The sequence below is a fragment of the Rhinolophus hipposideros genome, assembly GCF_964194185.1.
Source record: "Rhinolophus hipposideros genome assembly, chromosome: 11".
Lineage (NCBI taxonomy): Eukaryota > Metazoa > Chordata > Mammalia > Chiroptera > Rhinolophidae > Rhinolophus > Rhinolophus hipposideros.
This window is the reverse complement of record NC_138057.1, coordinates 5545459-5563627: the sequence shown is the minus strand read 5'-3', so window position 1 is coordinate 5563627 and position 18169 is coordinate 5545459. Positions and strand designations below refer to the sequence as shown.

At 48.5% G+C, this 18169-nt stretch overlaps 1 protein-coding gene across 1 annotated transcript; it reads right to left on the bottom strand.

The window, feature by feature from the left end:
- Positions 1-9920: 9920 nt before the first annotated feature.
- On the bottom strand, positions 9921-16287 carry LOC308504714 (NUT family member 2G-like; the record flags this gene model as incomplete). The annotated part of the gene is made up of 7 exons (XM_081065902.1): positions 9921-10691; positions 11188-11304; positions 11568-11863; positions 12319-12455; positions 12688-12816; positions 13503-14220; positions 16272-16287. 7 exons carry the CDS (start codon positions 16285-16287, stop codon positions 9921-9923), a joined length of 2184 nt encoding a protein of 727 aa, XP_080922028.1.
- Between the last annotated feature and the right edge of the window lie 1882 nt (positions 16288-18169).

Sequence of the window (18169 nt, the reverse complement as noted above, 5' to 3'; positions counted from 1 at the left end):
CCGACTTCCGCTTCAGCCCAGTCCTGACTCTGGCCGGTACCCAGCCCTGAGTGTCCCCCAAACACCCCCACAGGCCTCTCCTCCACCCTGACACCCTGACCAGCCCTGAACCCCAGCCTGGCTCCATCCTACCCTGAACTAGCCCTGACCCAGCCTGACTCCAGCCTTAACTCCTCCCTGTAGCTGGTCCTGACCCCAGCCTGTCCTTTGACCAGGTGGGAGTATGGCCTGGACCACGATGCAATCAGTGCTCCCTCGAATTAATGAGAAAAGCCAGTAGACTATGCATGGAAAAATGGGAAAGGGTGTGAAAAGATAATTCATGAAACAGGAAATTCAAATGACCCATCAACGGGAAAAAATGGTCAATCTAGTTAGTTATCCAGAAAATGAAAGTAAAAACGTCGTTTTCAACCAACAAATTGTAAACATTTTCTGTGATTGTTAAAGACCCCTAATCCTTTGTCAATCAGTGATGTTTTTCCATGGAGTGATGGAAGGATCCAAATTTCCAAGACATGTTCCCTATTGTCTACTCCAGGATGTAATGTCCTGGATTGGTTGTAGCAGAGGTAAGATCCTATCATTTCACATTCATTTCCTTATGTGTTTGTCTTCATCACTGGATTGTAAACTCCAGACTACAGGGAAATTATTCCACTCACCACTGAGTCTAGGGGTAAGAGACTAATGGAAATAGCAGTGCCCACAGCAGACACTAAAATATCAATTTAATAACTACTGTTATTAATGAAGGCAGAAGCCAAGGATACCACAGCCTGAATTACTGGTTTAGAGCTTGAACTTCAGTAAATTTTAAAAACTATTTAAGGTTTGGTAAAATAATGCTAGTGTTAGGAATAATTTATAATTCAAAATAGAGACTGGAGGAAGAATTCTTAATTTTTAGTAAAGGGACTATAGGATTGATGGTGGTGAGACAAAGATAATGAGGACATTATTAAATGAATTAAGATTGAGGTATCCATGGAATATTGAGTTGAATTTATCCAATAGACATTTAGAAAAACCAGCTTGGAATTTGGGAAGTGTATTTGGGTTGGAGATATAGAGTACTTTAGGGATTGAGCTGACAGTTGAAGCTGTGAGAGTAAATAAATCATCAAAAGATTGAGGCAGGTGGTTTCAGACTCACAAAGCCTGGATGCTGGGGTCTGCCAGCTGGGGTCTTCCCTCAGCCCTTGAGCGACCATGTCCAACCCCAGCACCCTCCCTGCCCTCGTCTGGGGACCGCAACACCTTGCACCCTGTCCTCCACCCAACGAGGGCTAATGGCAGCCATTTGTCCTACCAAGCATTTACCCTAACTGTCCTTCCTACGCACAGCCTGGCTACGGTCACACTGCTGGCTAGCCTCAACCCCTCAACCCGTGACCCCCATCCACCCAATGCCGATGTACTACGGCCCAGGTTATGACATGAAGGAGAGAGCAGTGAGTGACAGCTTCAGGCCTGGAGAATGGACGACAGGCAAGTCTGAAACACCTTCATCTGAAAGGTTTACACCATCTCCTCCCAGCTGCTCATCACAGTGGCCATCACCACTTTCTTCACTTTCGTCATTCCAGTCAGCGAGTCCGTGAGGAGTAATGTGGCTGTCTACCATGTATCCTAGGCTGTCTTCCTGGCTGCCTATCTGACCCTTGCCTGCTTCCAGACAACAAAAAGGGTCAAGAAATTCATCAACATCAAACCAGTATTACAAGAAATGTTAGAGGGACTTGTTTAAGAAGAAGAAAAAAAGATCGAAAATATGAATAATAATAAAATGGCAACAAGTCCGTGTCTATCAATAATTATTTTCAATGTAAATGGATTAAATGCTCCAATCAAAAGATAGGGTGGCTGAATGGGTAAGAAAACAAGACCCTTACCTATGCTGCCTGCAAGAGACTCACTTCCGATTGAAAGATGCACACAGACTGAAAGTAAAGACACGGGAAAAGATATTTCATGAAAATGGAAACAAACAAACAAAAACGGTAGGGTAGTTATACTTAAACCACACAAAACAGACTTTAAAACAAAGGCCATAACGAGAGACCCAGTAATCATACTTTTGAGTGTATTTCCGTAGAAACCCAAACACTACCTTGAAGGGACATGTGCATTCATATGTTCATTGCAGCATTGTTTACAATGGCCAAGATGTGGAGGCAACTTGAGTACCTACCAATGGTGAATGGATAAAGAAGAGGTGGTACACATATACAACAAAATATTACTCAGCCATCAGAAGAATTAAATCTTGCTATCTGCAACAACAGGTAGACCTGGAGGGTATTGTGCTGAGTGGAGTAAGTCAGACAAAGACAAATGCCATATGATTTCACTTATACGTTGAATTTAAAGAACAAAATAAACAAACAAACAAAACAGAAACAAATTCATAGATAAAGAGAATATTTTGATGGTTACCAGGTGGGAGGGGGTTTAGGAGGTGTTTGAAAAAGGGGAAGGGATTAAGAAGTACACATTGGTAGTTACAAAATAGTCATGGGGATGTAAAGCACAGCATAAGGAATATAGTCAATAATATTGTAGTAAGTATGTATGGAGTCAGATGTGCACTAGATTTATTGGGGTGATAACTTTTTAAGTCACATAAATGTATAATCACTATGTTATGCACCTGAAGCTAATATAATATTGTAAGTCAACTCTAATTGAAAAATAAGGCAATTATTAAAAAAAAGATCATCCAAGTAAATACTGTATTTTGCCATGTATAATACGTGCGTTTTTACCCAAATTTGTGTGGGGAAAATAAGGATGTGCACTATACATGGGTAGTACTAATTCCATATCTATATAAATGTTTTAATTCCTTCAATTATACTTATTAGTTAAAACTGTAACTCTAGAAATCAATAATAATGATATGCATATGCAAAATAATACCCTGGAATATGATAATTGGTTTTATTGAACTTACGATGAGCTTGCAATGATGAATAGTTCTTGGAATATGATAACCGGTTTGTTGAACTTACGATGAACTTGCTATGATAAATAGTTCTTGGTAAATATCGTAAATTTGTTACTAGTGTATAAAATTTCTTGTCCCTTGCACCTGTTCTTTGTGTTTTGTAATTATTTGTTATGTAAAATATCTTGTACCATAATATGTTAAAAAATAAATGCTAAAATTCCTTTACAATACAAAAACCAAGTGCCTAAATGTAATCAAATACAAATTTGAACTAAAAAATTAAAATGAAAGAATTTTTCCCTGAAAGTTTGGGCCAAAAACATGGGTGCGTATTATACGCAGAAGCACATTATACACAACAAAATACAGTAACCATTATATTATCCAAAATGACTAGCTATGATTCAAAAGTATTGTAGTAGGAGAACTGATTTGGTGATTGCCAGAGGCTGGGATGGGGGATGGGAAAAATGGGTGAAGGGGGTCAAAAGATACAAACTTCCAGTTATAAAATAAATAAGTCATAGGAATGTAATGTAGAGCATGGGACTATAGTTAATAACATTGTATTGCCTATTTGAAAGTTGCTAAGAGACGAGATCTTAAAAGTCCTCATAGCAAGGAAAAAAAAATATATTTTTTAACAATGTATAGGGTCAAATGTTAACTAGATTTATCATGGTGATCATTTTGCAATATACACATATATTGAAACATCATGTTGCACAACTGAAACTAATATAATATTATGTCAATTACCTCAATAAAAATAAAATAAAATAAAATAAATAAAATAAAATAAAGGATGTAGAATCAAATTGCAGATAGAAAAGAGCCATGTAAGAAAAAGGAGCCAGTAAGAGACTAAAGACTGCATGTGGTAAATTTAAACCAGAGAAAAACTAACTATTAGATTTCTTACAAAAATTTTAAAAGACTTTATTGAGATATAGTTTATATACCATAAAATTTACTCATTACAAAGGACAACTCATGAGTTTCAGGTAACTTTTAGAATTGTGCAGCAATCACCAAATGTACATTAATCTCTTCCCCCATCCCTGGCTCTACACGATGGTCTAGTTTAAGTCTCTCTAAATTCTTGTTTTCTGGACGTTTCATATAAATTAAATCACACAACACACAGTCTGTCAAGTCTGGCTTCTGTCACTTAGCATAACATTTTCACAGTTCATGTATGTTGTGGCACAAATCAGCATTTTATTCTTTTTCGGTCCATTGTATGGTCGTACCACATTCTTATTATCCATTGATGGACATTTGGATTTTTTGCAGTTTGGGGCTGTTACGAACAATGATGTTATGAATATTCATATGCAAGTCTTTGTGTGGATGTATGTTTCCATGTCTCTTGGGTAGATTAATAGGAATGACATTGCTGGCAAGTTTATCTCTGAAGTTTTGAAGTAAACTGCCAAACTGCTTTCCAAAGAGTCCACATCCTTTTATATTCCCACTCCAGTGAGTGAAGTTTCCACTTGTTCCACCGGATTGCCAACGCTTGGTATTATCTGTCTTTTTTATTAAAGGCATTCTGTTGGGTGTGAAGTGGTATCTTATTGTAGTTTTAATGTGCATTTCAATGACTAATGAGGTTGACTAAGTTTGCATTTGCTTAATGGCAACTCATATATCTTCTTTAGTGAAATATCTATTCAAATCTTTTGCTTATTTCAAAAAGTGTGTTGTCTGTCTTTTCATTAAGGTAAAAGTTCTTTATGTATTATATTCTGGACGTAAGTTCTTTAACAGATATTGTGATTTGCAAATATTTTCTGCTAGTCTGTGGCTTGTCTTTTTATTCCTTTAACACTGGGTTTTGAAGAGAAAGTTTTTAATTTTGATGATATCCAATTTATCATGTTTTTCAGGGATGAATCACACTTTTGATATCATATCTAAAATGTCATGAAGATATTCTCCTATGTGTTCTATAAGAATTTTATAGGGTTGGTTTTACATTTGGGTTTGTGATCAATTTTGAATTCATCTTTTTGTGTAATGCAATCTAAGTTTTGTGTTTGGTTGTTTTTTATTCTTCGTTTATTTGTTTTCAGTTTTGCCAGTGTATATCCATATGATCCAGCACCATCTCTTGGTTAAAAAAGAAAAAGAGTACACCTTCTCCCCACTGAATTGTCATGGGAACTTTGGTAAAATCAGTTGATGATAAAAAGTAAGGTTTTCTTTCCAAGTCCTGGTTCTGTGGCATTGACGTAGAAGCCAACCTTGGTGCCAGAATCCCACTGTCTGCATTAACATACCTTGTAATAAACGTTGAAATACTGTAGTGAAAGCACTCTAGATTTATATTTTGGGAGGCTATTTTATGTTTTCTAAATTCCATATAATTTTAGGGTCAGCTTGTCAATTTCTACCAAGAAAATATCTGCTGGGATTGTGATAGGGACTGCACTGAACGTATGAATCAATTTGAGGAGAATTGTCATTAAAATTCTTTTTTCTTGAGATTCCTCTTTAACCACAAACTGTTTAGAAGTGTGCATCTTAACTTACAAATGGTTGGAGGCTTTCTTTTCTCATTCTCATTTTTATATAATTAATTTAAAGCTTGCACTTTGGACACAGGAAGGGAAAATGCATTTACGTTTGTTTAGTTACTTCATAGAGATTCTTCATATATCACTGGAGTGAACTGCCCAACTATTTTATATAATAGTTCTCAGTCTTTTCACTGATAGAGTAACCGTAAGACGATGCCCTGAAAATATGAAGTACAGGCAGCAGGAGACGTGTTTATCAGGGGCAAGTTCACCGAGACAGGAAGTTTGTGGGTCTCCACTGCACACTGCTGTCTGGACCAGCACCAGGGATCCAGTAGAGTCCAGAAGAAGGCCTCATACCGCGGGTTCTGGTGCTTTCTGGTGCACGAACAGAGAAGCCCCGGCCGTGTATGGCCAGGGACTGGACTGAGCTTGGGACTCACAGGCACTTCTCCATGGAACAAGCACTCACGGCGAGAGGATCCCCAGCCTCTCCCCTGCTGCTCAGGGCAGATTCTGAGCTTGGGTTTGCGGCACGTCCTGCTCCGTAGGCCACGGCCCAGGCACCGGGCAGCACTCACCAGCTTTGTCAGCCTTAAGCCCTGGCTGTAGGCAGTGTCCACGATGCCCTGAGTGAGGGCGGCCTGCGGGGAAGTGGTCTTGGACAAGTGAAGCCCTCCCTCTCACCACTTCGACAATCAAAATGCTCATCACTCCCCCTTGCTCCTCCACCCGGAATAAAAGCAGTTTCTCATGGGGTTGCCAATCTCCTCTTTTGCAAACACTGTCAACACCATTTTATAAATGAAAGGACATGTTAACCCAATTAACTAAGGAGCACATATTGCAGAATAAGCAAGTTTGCCCTAAAACAAGTCATATACTGAATCCCATGGACCATCCTCCATTTCTCCATCGTGCTGCTGAGTAGTGAAAAGTCGGTGCTTGAGACTCCTTGGACAGTCCGTGGGGTATCGATAGCTTAGGCAACAGGAATCGGTCACCCTGCGGGTGAGGAGGCAGCGGGTGATGGGTCTGTGCTATCAGTGAGGGTGTCCTGTGCCCCCGTCCCCTTTCAGTCCCTTGTATCCCTGCCATGCGAGGGATGGCAGCAGTGCTGAGGACACTACCCAGCTTCCTGATAAGTTACCGACAGAATTGCCCCCGGCTGACAAGAGGGTCACCTGGAAGCCAGAGGGTCTGAATCCTCCCGGGAGCACATTGCTTTCTACCAACGGTTAACAAGTGTCCTCAAAGAAAGCCACTTTAGCTGCACGTTCATACAAGTTGTCTGGTAAGATATGTGTGCAGTCTAAGACTTGGAAAATGGTCCTGAAGAAACACGCCACTTTGAAGGTAAAAACCAGCCAGGGGATCCAGAGTTTCAATGTCTGTCATGTCTGTTTGCCCAGCCAATGCAGAGGGTGGTGGACACACGTGGTCACTGCCTTCACCACGATGGCCTTGGCCTGGCGTCACTGGCCGAGCTTCGCCATGGTGCATATTATGTGCAAAGGTGCCCAGCACCTGCCCGTGCTGCCCAGGAGGTGAGGGACCTCCTCTGCCACCTGTGGACCATGGTCATTTCCCTGACTTCGTGAATGTGTCATCTATTGAACCTGTTATTTCTCCATGTTGTTCTTTGCAACTTTCAATTCCCCCATTTCTGTTTCTTCTTTTGACAGACGGAGAGCACTACTGAAATTCTTCATCTTACAGCCCACGTTCCTTGACGTTAAACCAAGTGTTTTTTTAAAATCCTGGGTCTTGTTCTCTCGAAGGCTTTCTAGGGGTCAATGCCAGTGGCTTGGTGAGGTTGACACCACAGTGCTTGACAAGATGCCACATTCTACACAGGCCTGGGGCCAGCTCTGGTGTCTGGGAGAGAAGGCCGGGGCTGCCACACAGGAGACAGGAATGCAGGTCAACTACAGGGGTGAAGCACGGGGATGAGGCCCAATGCAAGGAGCACGCCAGCTGTGAGCCACTTTCTTAGCAGAGGCCTCTCAGTGAGGGATGACCAGCGCCTCTCAGGAGGAGCGAAGAGCCGCAGCTGACCGTGTCCACAGAGCCTGTGGCCTGCAAGGGGCACCTGTCAGCACATCTGTGGGCCTCAGGTGTCAGAGGGGGCCATAGGCAGCCTCTCCAGGGATGTCACCTTACCTTGGGCTGTGGCCTCCAACCCTCAGGCCACCACCGTCCACCTATTTCTGGGTTCCAACCCAGCAAGGTGCAATCCTGACTTACCTATAATATAAAATGAACTCTTACAACTCAACAATAAAACGCAAATACACCGACTAAAAATGGGCCAAGAATGAATATATATGGCTCCAAATAACATATACAAATGGCCAATACACACGTGAAAATATGCTCAACATCAGGAAAATACAATCCCAACCCACAATGATATGCCATTTCAGAACCACAGGGTGGTGGGTGACTGGTCTTGCTCCAATGTCACTGGGATTTCCCAAGAATGCCACGGCTTCTTCAAAGGGATTTATTTGAAGTGGTGAAGGAGGAGGGCTCTGGAGCCAAACCTGCACGGTGCTGTCCAGGCTTCCCCAGTACCTGGTGTGTGACCGGCACTCAGACACCTGACCTCCCTGAGCACTACTTGTCACAAAAAAAGGGTGATACGTGCCTCACTCCAGCTCTCTGTGGAGACACAATGAGCTCCAAGGAAGTAGAGCACCAGAGAGCACCGAGCACACAGGGAGCATATGCTGTTATGAGCATCATGATTCCCTTGGAGGTTTGACAGGATGACATTGTCCTTTTCACTGATGCTACTTCAGTCACTACTAACTCCTTCCTGATTGCTACCACATACACTGTCCTTGCACAAAGTCACGTCAAGTTTGTTTTTCTGTAATAAAGAAGGTTGGCTACAATGAAAATTTGAGATATCTCCTCCTTTCCCTTCCCCTTGGACCTACCTTAGCATCTTCCAAGACTAATGTGCAAATCCCTGCAAGATTCCATGTGGCGAATGGAGCTGCACTCTCATCCTGGAAGGAGAGGCGATGGACCTGCAGTCTCCCCCACTATGCAGGTGCAGGGGAGATGTCAGGGTTCACCGAGCTCAGGGTGGGTGCAGCACCGGTTCTGCCTCCTCCGGGGAACTGTTCGTTCACAAGGACTCCAGGGGCAGGAACAGCCAGGCGAGTTAGGACAGGAGCAGACACACGTGAGCACCAGGTGTGAAGCTGATGATGATGACTCCCATCCTAGTCTGAGGGCCCAGCCCACACAGGGAAGACCAAGCAAGTTCCCTTCAAACACGACTCTCAGTGTTCCTAACAACCTGAGAGAGGGATGTGTCACCCTGTTTCGCGACAAAGACCCTGAAAGCAGAGAAGTCTTGGGACTGAGATGAATCAGAGAATGGCGGGTCCAGGTTCTGCCCGAGACTCACCACATTGCATCCATTGCCTGCCATGGGCACCGAGGGTGCCCACAGAGGGTGGGAGAATAGATGGGTCCTCCTCCTTGGATTGGATGAGATGCTCCCAAGAGAAATCCCTCAAGGGACTTGGTATCCTCCTCGCCCACTGTCATTTCCTACCCCTTAAGGAGGAGCCCCCTTTCTCTCTTCCCAGTCCACTCCCTCTTGTTCCGTGTTCACTACCTCCACCTCCCTCCATATTCAATCATCCCACTGAGACCAGAGGAGCTTCACCTGCAATGAGGCACAGAGACAGAGAGCCTGTCCTCTGAGGCCAAGCCTTTTCCTCTCCAATCAGGCCACCCACACAGGAAACCCTGGAAGATCTGAGGATAGCCCAGCCTCGTTGTCTGACTACATCCAGGAAGCACAGAGAAGCTCCCTACACACAAAGGCTGACTCTGTTCTGGAAAACTGGTTAATGGCCCAGAGGGATGAAAGCCTCAAAAGCAGGTCCCCATCCCCAGAGGGCTCAGGGTGCAGATGATGATGGGACATCCTTCACCCAGCCTGGTCTTGGGAGTAGGGATGCTGAGAGGGGTTCCTGGTGATTAGAGAGCTGTATGATTCCAGGAGCAGTCTGAAGGAGGTCCTGTCAACCTGGAGGAAGGGACTAGAAGGTCACCTGTGTATCCATAGTGCCCATGACCTTCCACATCCTTCCTTCCTCTCAGGTCCCCCTCCATGGAGCAGCACAGACCCGAGCATGGAGACAGCGGCTCCCAGAACACTTCTCAACAAAACCATCTTTATTCATAATTTACACACGATACCCCAAAGGTGCTACTCTTACCCCACCCCTATCCCCACCCGCCTCCTTGTATCCCTCCCGCCTCCTTCTATCCCTCCGGCCTCCCATGTCAGTAGACTCGCCAGGATCAGGCCTGGTATGAGGAGGGGCCCCTTTGGCTCCTGTGGGGAACAGCCCCATCACATCTGGCCTGGCCCCTCCGGGGGGCTGGCACCAAGAGGAACACCCCGATGCTCCCTACTGGCTGCAGTGCAGCATCCTTCTCTTCCCCATGACAAAGGGGTCCCACTTTCTCTTTTGAGGCTGTGAGGACCGGACTGGCCCCAGAGCCAAGGCTGGCCTCCCAGAGACCCTGAGGTCTGTGCCGAGACGTGGGGTCTTCTCAGCAGGAGCTCGGGCTCCATCCAGAGCACGCTTCCTAGACTTGGCAGCTGAAGGGTCTTGGCGGCTGAGGCCTAGTCTCTGGTCAGACAGGGACTGGGGAGCTCTCCGGTTCCCCCGACCTCCAGGGAAAACAAAACCCGAGGCAGAGACAGGACTCTGGGGGAACCGCCAGGGCAGCAGGCTGTTCTGAGAGTCCAAGAGGAAGGACAGGCTGGGGAGCACTTCCTCATCCACACCGCACCAGTCCGCTGGCCTGTGAGTCTCCATAACAGGACAGGTCTCTCCGGGAGTGGAGGCATTCCTGGGTCCCTGCCGTGAGGCACTGCGCCTGGGACCCTCAGGAGGAGAGGGGAGCCATCGAGCCCGGAGTGCTGGGGACTCCTGACATCCTGAAGACACATTAAAGACTTTGGGCCTAGACAGGTGGGCGTCTGCTCGACAGTGCCTTTGAGGGTCCTTGATGTCAGCCTCTGGTGGGCAGGCCATGTCACTGAACCCTAGCTGGGGGCCACAGTCATGCCTCCTGGCAACTTCACTGGCCTCAGATACAGAAGGAGGTGAGTCCAATCGGGGTTCACGATGGCTCTGGGGTGCCTGCTCGCTCTCCTCCCCCTTCAACACCAGCTGGGAGGGAAGAGGCAGACAGTGACTGCTCTGCACACATTTGTGAGAGGAGGAGGAGCATCAGCAGCAGGGCTGATGGGACAGTGGCTTTGGAGAGAGGAGGGTAGTGGGGGACCCTGGGACTCAAAGGCAAAGACACACATGTGGCTCTCCTCCCATCATCCTGTGCCATACTCCCAGCTTTGTGTCCTCCCCTCCTCTTCTGGGTACCCCATCCGCCCCTTCCTATAGTCCTCTCCTTCCTGTCTTCCTGCAAGGCACCCACGCCAGAGCTGGCCCCTTGCACACCATGCCTGCAGGCACGGGAGGGGTGGACAGAGTCATTGGGTCCTTCCTGGCCTGGTTACCTGGGTGCTCCCACCCATGGCTCACCTGACCCGACCTCATACCTGGAGTCCCTCCCTTCCTGGCTCAACCAAGGTCCTTCCCTCCCCGCTTATTTCTGGGGTGTCTCCCTCCTCTAACAAACCAGAGGTCCCTCCATCTCTTGGCTCACCTGGGCCAGAGTGAGTGCTTCCTCCTGCTTCAGTTCCTCAGCTAAGACTACGGGATCCAGCTGTGGTTCTGAGGAAAGCAGTTGTTCCAGGAATCGGGGGTGAATGACCTCCTCCACCTGCCACAGAAGGAAGAAGCTGTAAGCAGTCTTGGAGTAACGTGTTAGTCAGCAGGACCGGGGGAAAAGTGAAAAACCTAGGACCCACGCCATCCTCATGCAGAAGGTGAGTGTTTTACACGGTCATGATCATCACACACACACACACACACACACACACACACACTCACACCAGGCCCGCACATAACTCAGGAACCCAGAGCTGGGTGCCAGAGTGCCACTCCCTGGAATCTTCTAGACCCCAGAGCTCTGAGCCAGCCCACCTTGGTGTCAAAGTCTTCCTGGGAACACAGCTCGTCAATGTAGCTCAGGAGACCCGAGGCCGGGTAGGTCCCATCGTCACCCTGCGGCGGCTCCTCTAAGTCTTCTTCCCATTCTCCACCTGGCTCTCCGGTGGCTGAGTGGGCCGACCCCAACAGCTCATCCATGATGTCCATGTACTCTCTCACGGCCTCAGGGGGAATCTCCTCTGGTGTCTTGGTCTCCCGGGACCGCGGGGATCTGTGTGCTTGCGGGTCAGCAGGATGGGCTCTGGGTATGGCCGTGCTGGGAACACACCCTGAGGACGAGCGAAAGGAGGAGGGAGTGTGAGGGCCTGCAGCTTCCACCTCCTGAGCATGAGATGGTGACAGCAGTGGGATAGAGTGTTTGGGGGATGCTAACATGAGTGCTGTCGGGTCAGGACCACCTGAAGCCCTGTGACTTGGGAGGGGACAGGGCAGCATCGAGGAGAGACACATGTGAGTAAGTGTGGAGCCACAGTTACTCTAAGGTGCCTCCCATGCCACCCTTCTTAGCTGACTTCACGCTGCATCCTGTGACAGCGAGTTGGGAGAGGGGTTACGAAACTTGACCAGGTCCAGACCCCGTGGTGGAAAAGGGCACCTGAGACCCTGGCTCCCGTGGCTGTTGTGGTTGAGAGAACAATGTCCCCTTGAAGCAAAGGACCGATGTGGGCACAGTGTTCTGCCCTGAGCCCCAGATGCCTTTGGCCATGGGAACTCGGTGCCCTACCTGGCTGCGAGCCCACCAGTGGGACTGGGGGCTCCCAAGGATCAGGCCTTGGTGGGGCAGGGGGAGGCAGGCCCTGCTCCGCCTTCATCCACTGCAACTTCTGAATCTGCATCTCCTCCTCCTCAAACTCCATGAACCTGGGGGGAGAGGGAGGCATGAGCCAGCTGAGAAGGACGCCGGCCCGGAGCCCAGCAAAGGCAGCAGCTGATGGAGGGATGGCAGAGCAAGTGCCTTGACGCTGTGAGGGCCCTGTGCTGGCTGAGACCCCGCCTCCCAACACCCTCTCTGACAGGTACCACCAAAGGGGACCCTGCCTGAAGTCAGCGCACCCCCGCCCTGCAGCCCTCGGGACCCCAGATGCTGGCTCACTTTTCTGCCATCTCGTAAAAGATCATCCGGTCAAAGTTGCTCGTGTGCTGCCATTCCCGCATGGCCCGCTTCAGTCCGTCCTCCAACGTCATGGTGGGCTTCAGACGGGACAGGGACCGGAGCACTGGGCTGTAAGCCATCAAGGTCAGTCACGGCCTACAGCCCGGCGCCCACCCGCCAGACCCACCCAGCTGTGTAGTGCACCCGGGCCCCCCACAGCATGACTGATGCAGGTGTGGGAGGAGGAGTCTGGGTGTGCAAAGACAAGCCCTCCCACTACTGTCATTGCTGCCTCACAGTCACACCGGCCCGTGAGCCTGGACTTGAGGCTGACTGTGCACTCGCACCCTATAGCAGGGACACTCTGGCTTTGGGAGGTCTTTTCCTCTTCAAGATTGCCCGTTCATACCATAATCACTATCATTAATGCGGCATGGCCTGTACCAGGCAATCTGCGAACACTTCATAGATTAACCCAAGGAGTCTCCTCTGCAGGCCTCTGAATTAAGTAGAATTGTCCCCTTTTATACAAGGGACCAAGGGTGCCGAAGGAAATGCCTCCCACAGTCACAAGGCAAGTAGTAGTAGGAGCTGGACTCAGGCTACTGGGGTCAGTTGAGACACGGCACCTCAGAGGAGGTCATGAACGGGACATGTGATGTGTATTACCAAGGACATGCCTTCTCAGAGCGTGGACACCACCCTCAGACCTTCCTTGCTGTGTCCCAGGATAAGGCACGCTACATGCCCATCCACCGTCCCCTCTATGTGAAAGCTCCAGCTGAGCTCCCCGTGCCCCTTCCCAGTGCACTCACATGAGGAAGCAGGAAAGAGCTTCTGCATCGGAACTCTGGGGTAGGTGTCTCCAGGCCAGGGCCTTGAAGCGCTGCCAACATCGGAAGTTCTCATACACACTCTTGGGGTTACGTGAGATGTCCGGCATGGCGTTGGACTGGGAGGTGGCCAGGCTACCCTCTCTGGGAGCCCCATTTGGCCATGGCCCAGAACTCACTGGGGAGATGATGGAAGCCTGCTGGGCAGCTGGTGGTGGGGCCTGAGGAGGAAGGCCTGGGGACCAGCTGCCCTGGACAGCCTGGGTGCCCCCAACAGCCGGAGCGAACATAACGGTCTGCATCGCAGAGGCTGTCAAGATTTGGGGTGCAGGACACACAGCACCCCCACAGAGGGCCCTCGGAGCACTGCAGTTGAGTGGGGCCTGAGTAAGGACCAAGGTCTGAGTGTGGGGCGGCTCTGCTCGCCCCACTTCTGATCTGACCTGGTAAATGATGTTGCCAGCCCCAGTCCCTGTGGGGCCATGACCAGCATCTCCTGCCACCGAAGGTGTCCCAGGGAAAGCCGGCAGCACCACGGGCTGGCCAGGAGGAAATGACGGTGTCATGAGGGGTGGCAGGGGCTGCTCCCCGGGTGGCCAGTATGCGGGGTCAGCAGTGGGTGGCGGAAAAGGCAGCGACAGGAAAGGAGACGTAGAAGCACCAGGGCTCATGGTCACTGCCGGTCTGAGCACTGCAGATGCTGTTGAGACAAATGAAAGGGGTGAATGGAGTAGGACAGTCAGTAACCAGGACAGAGGCGCTCTGCATCCCCTTTAGCCACAGGGGAATCAGAGCGATGAGTCTCAATAGGTAAGGACCCTTTGTACGGGGAAGCTGAAGTTTGCAAATGCCCTCGGGTGATTTTTCATGCTCTGACCTCAGGTTGAGAATTATTCCACTGGGGAGCTTGCGCCCGTGCACCACGGCTCCCTGACCACTGTCTGCCTAGCAGAAACCGCCCCGCCAGCTCTGAGTCTGGGAGCCTCCTAAGAATTCCCTGACCTCTGACCCTGCCAGCCTCAGAGGCTGTCTCCCAAGTCATGAAACTGGGCAGACATCTGCTCTGTGGAAAATGGACATAGACAGACTCATTAGAAGATAGGGACCTTCTCCAAGGTAAGTTGTAGGCACCCAAAGTGCCTTCGTGAACAGGCAGTGTCTAAAATATTAGAGCCCCATCTCCCCCTCAGTCTTCCTTTTCCAGAGGCTCAATGTAAATCACTCTCCTTCTTCCCCGGCCAAGCACAGAAAACAAAAACACTTGAGGAATGGCTCTCCACAAGGAAGCCCCAGGAGCCCTGATATATCCCCTAAACACCCCAGCCCAGCCTGTACGCACAACTCAGAACCAACCACAGCAAACACTTAACATGGGACAGATTCTGCCACTCTATGCCCCATGCTCAGAGTCGCTGCCACCACTTAGCAGCTCTGTGCCCAGGAGAGGGGTCTGCGAAGTAGGCGTTGTGTCCCTTAGATTCTGTCATTCACAGCCAGCAAAAGCTGCCGAGGATTAGAAAAGGGCCAGGCAATGGAGAGCAGTGGGGCTGTCAGTGGAGGTTTCCAGAGAATTCCACAGCTGCTGTCACGTTAGATTGGTTGTGGGTCTGCAGACTGTCCATGGCCCTTCCCCTCCCAGCTCCCAACAATGGAAAGTGAAGACACAGTAAACCAGGTGTCACTGGGACACAGTTATCTGGGACACATTCCTGCTCAGAGGAACTCATGCAGACCCTATTAGAGGAGAACCAGGTACACACCACATGCACCTAACTCATCAGGACAGGTGTTCTAGCGCGTTTCATCATAAGATGGAAGATCGTCTTCCTGCTTCTGTACTACTCTCCTAGCCCCCTTTAAAAAGCAATCCACCTTCACAGACGTTCCACCGGAAAACCTACTACACTTTCCATCCGTTCCCTGTCCATGAAGCAGTGACATGGAATTAGAGGAAACTCGCATCTCCAAGGTGCAACACAGGGCTGAGGAGACGCAACATGATCAAGCAGGTCTGAAGAACTGATTTACACAGAGGGAGAACAGTTCAGAACAACTCACGGAACCCAGCCCCATCTTGATGGAAGTTACACAGTGACCCTGCCCCTGTTGAATCCAAGACAATAGCGACCTGGACTGAGAAGAAGTGAGCTCTGGGCAGGAAAAAGTGAAAATGCTCTGGGCTGCAGCAGTTAGAGTACCTTCCAGCCTGGCTCTGGGCGAGGACATTTCACTGTAGACCGGGCCACAGGCAGCCCCACGGGCAAGTCTCCGGCTAAGACCACCTCTCCCCACTTCCCCATTCGATCTAGTGTGCTCTGTTCACAGCCCTTAGAAAGCTATTGTGGGGCAAGCTCCAGCTGCCTGAAGAACATGACACAGAGCTCGGCTTTCCCCGTGACCCTCCCGGTGCCACCAGCACGACATCACCCATTACGCCCTACAGACGCATGTCCAAGTGGCTTGTCTCCCCTCTAGAAGGAATCAATGTGTCCGCTGCCGTCCTTTCTCCATACCAGGTGTTTCCCCCAAGTTGTCCTGATCCACCTCTTAGGAGCCCTGCTGTCCATTGCCGTCTGTCACAGGTTTCCACTGGCTCCCAGCCTCCCCAGGTGATGTGCCCTGTCCAGTGCTAACCCCTTCCTCTACTCAGTCCAAACTGTTTCACCAACCCAAACTATGTCACATCTGTATCCCAACCATTTGAGGGATGATAGGATCTCTAAACATGCTCCCCTTCACCTACAGGCTTACCTCCTTTTGACGTCATCCCCGCAGGCTGAGACACTGACCGCACTCCACAATCAAAAAAGTCAAGTCCAAGATCCAGAGAGAGTGACCTGCTCCAGCAGATGCTCAGCATCCAAATGAAGGAGGGAAAAGTTTGAAATTAAACAGTAGAATGTGGAGCTCAAGACATTCCGCAGTGGGGGAGGGGCAGGGGAAGTGGGCCTGGGTGGGGGTGGGGAGACATTCCATGAAGGGCTCTGGCAGGTAGGCAAGAACCAGAAGCACCTTTCTAATTGTAGGGTGGCAATACAATTGGTGCGTGCCTCTTGAGGCTATTTATGCGTTGTTTTTGTAGAGTCAGAGCACCGATGTTTTACTAGATGTTCTCTTTCTTTCAATTCTTTGTCCATCATCCTCCTGGTAGTTTTATGTCCCTCAACATGCTTTCTACCTGGCTCTCGGCTTCTTTCAACACAGGCTACACTTTCTGAACAAAATTCACAACACATTGTCTGATAAATCCTGGGGTACTGATGGCCACATGGAGCCCAGTGTTTGAAAGTAGGATTGACTCAGCAGACCCTGCATGTTGGGTAGCTGGGGGCACATCATTCTTTGGAAAGGAGTCCTGTGGCCCCAAGTGGCGATCCGTGCTGGAAGCTCTGCAGACCCCAGCAGGCCCAGCCTTACTAACCATCCCTTTTGCTCCAGTCCACCAGAGTCAGGCCAAGATCCGAAATCACTCCTTTTTGTTTTTCAGAGTACCGTATCGTTAAATGTTTAATTTTTTATCATTTACATGATTTTAATGTAATGTTTTAAATAAGTAAAGCTTTCGCATACTTCACAGTCAAATTGTGCAAAATGGAAAAGGAAGTGACGAGTTTTCCTCTTACCCTTTCCCCCGGCAACACAGACTTCTTTCCCACAGCATGCCAGTGTTATCTGTTTCGTTTAAATCTTTCCAGAGATGTATTATGTGACGAAAAGCAAATGCAACCTATTTTCAGTTTTTAAAATGCTCTCACTTTTTTTCAGGATAAAGATCGATGTATGTTCTGATATATTTGCAGGTACTTATAATGATTGTCTTTGTACTGGTAATGTGGCTCCTCTATTTATTTCTGGAGGCTAGATTCCTAGAACAAGAAGTTCTCCAGTCCCTTAAAATTCACACTACCTGAAAGGATAGTTGGCCACATGTAGAACATAATGAATGCCAAGTGAATTCGAATTTCAGATATACACTGGGTGTATTTTAGGGTGATTGTGTCCCATGCAATATTTTTTACATACTCTTGCTGCAAATTTCTTTGTCGTTTTTCTGAAACAGGGATCCTGTGTTTTATCTGGCAAGTCTACAAAAAAGGAATATATTAAGCTATTATGAGTTACTCACCCCTGTACAGAGCGCCAAGAGTGCATCGTAGCTCTATGCAAAACACAATTGCACGCACTCTTGATTCTACATGCTCTTTGGTTGATTATGAAATTCGGAAGAGCCGTCATACAGCACTGAATGTCTATGCTTAGTGTGGGTAAGGACAGAAGTAAAGGATGGGAAGGCAGAAAATCTTCCTGAGCCCCACGCTAATGGGGCTTAACATCTTAAGGTTCTGGTTTTCCTAGTGTTAAAAATCCACTACACATGACATGAATATGCACGTGACACAAAGGCAGAGTGCTGTCCTCCATGTTCAATCACCATTCACACAAACCTGCTTCCATCCAAGTCGTAGCTCCCAAGCCTGAGCATGAAAGCACCGTTGATGCGCTTCCGAATTTCCTCTTCGCATCATAGACCCTGGCTCTCTGGAATCGAGGCCCATCATCGCATGGGATCCCATCTTCATATGATGCAGGGTAGCACCCCTTTAATAACACTTGTTTCTCATTTTCATATTGTTTGTAAGTGTGAGTTT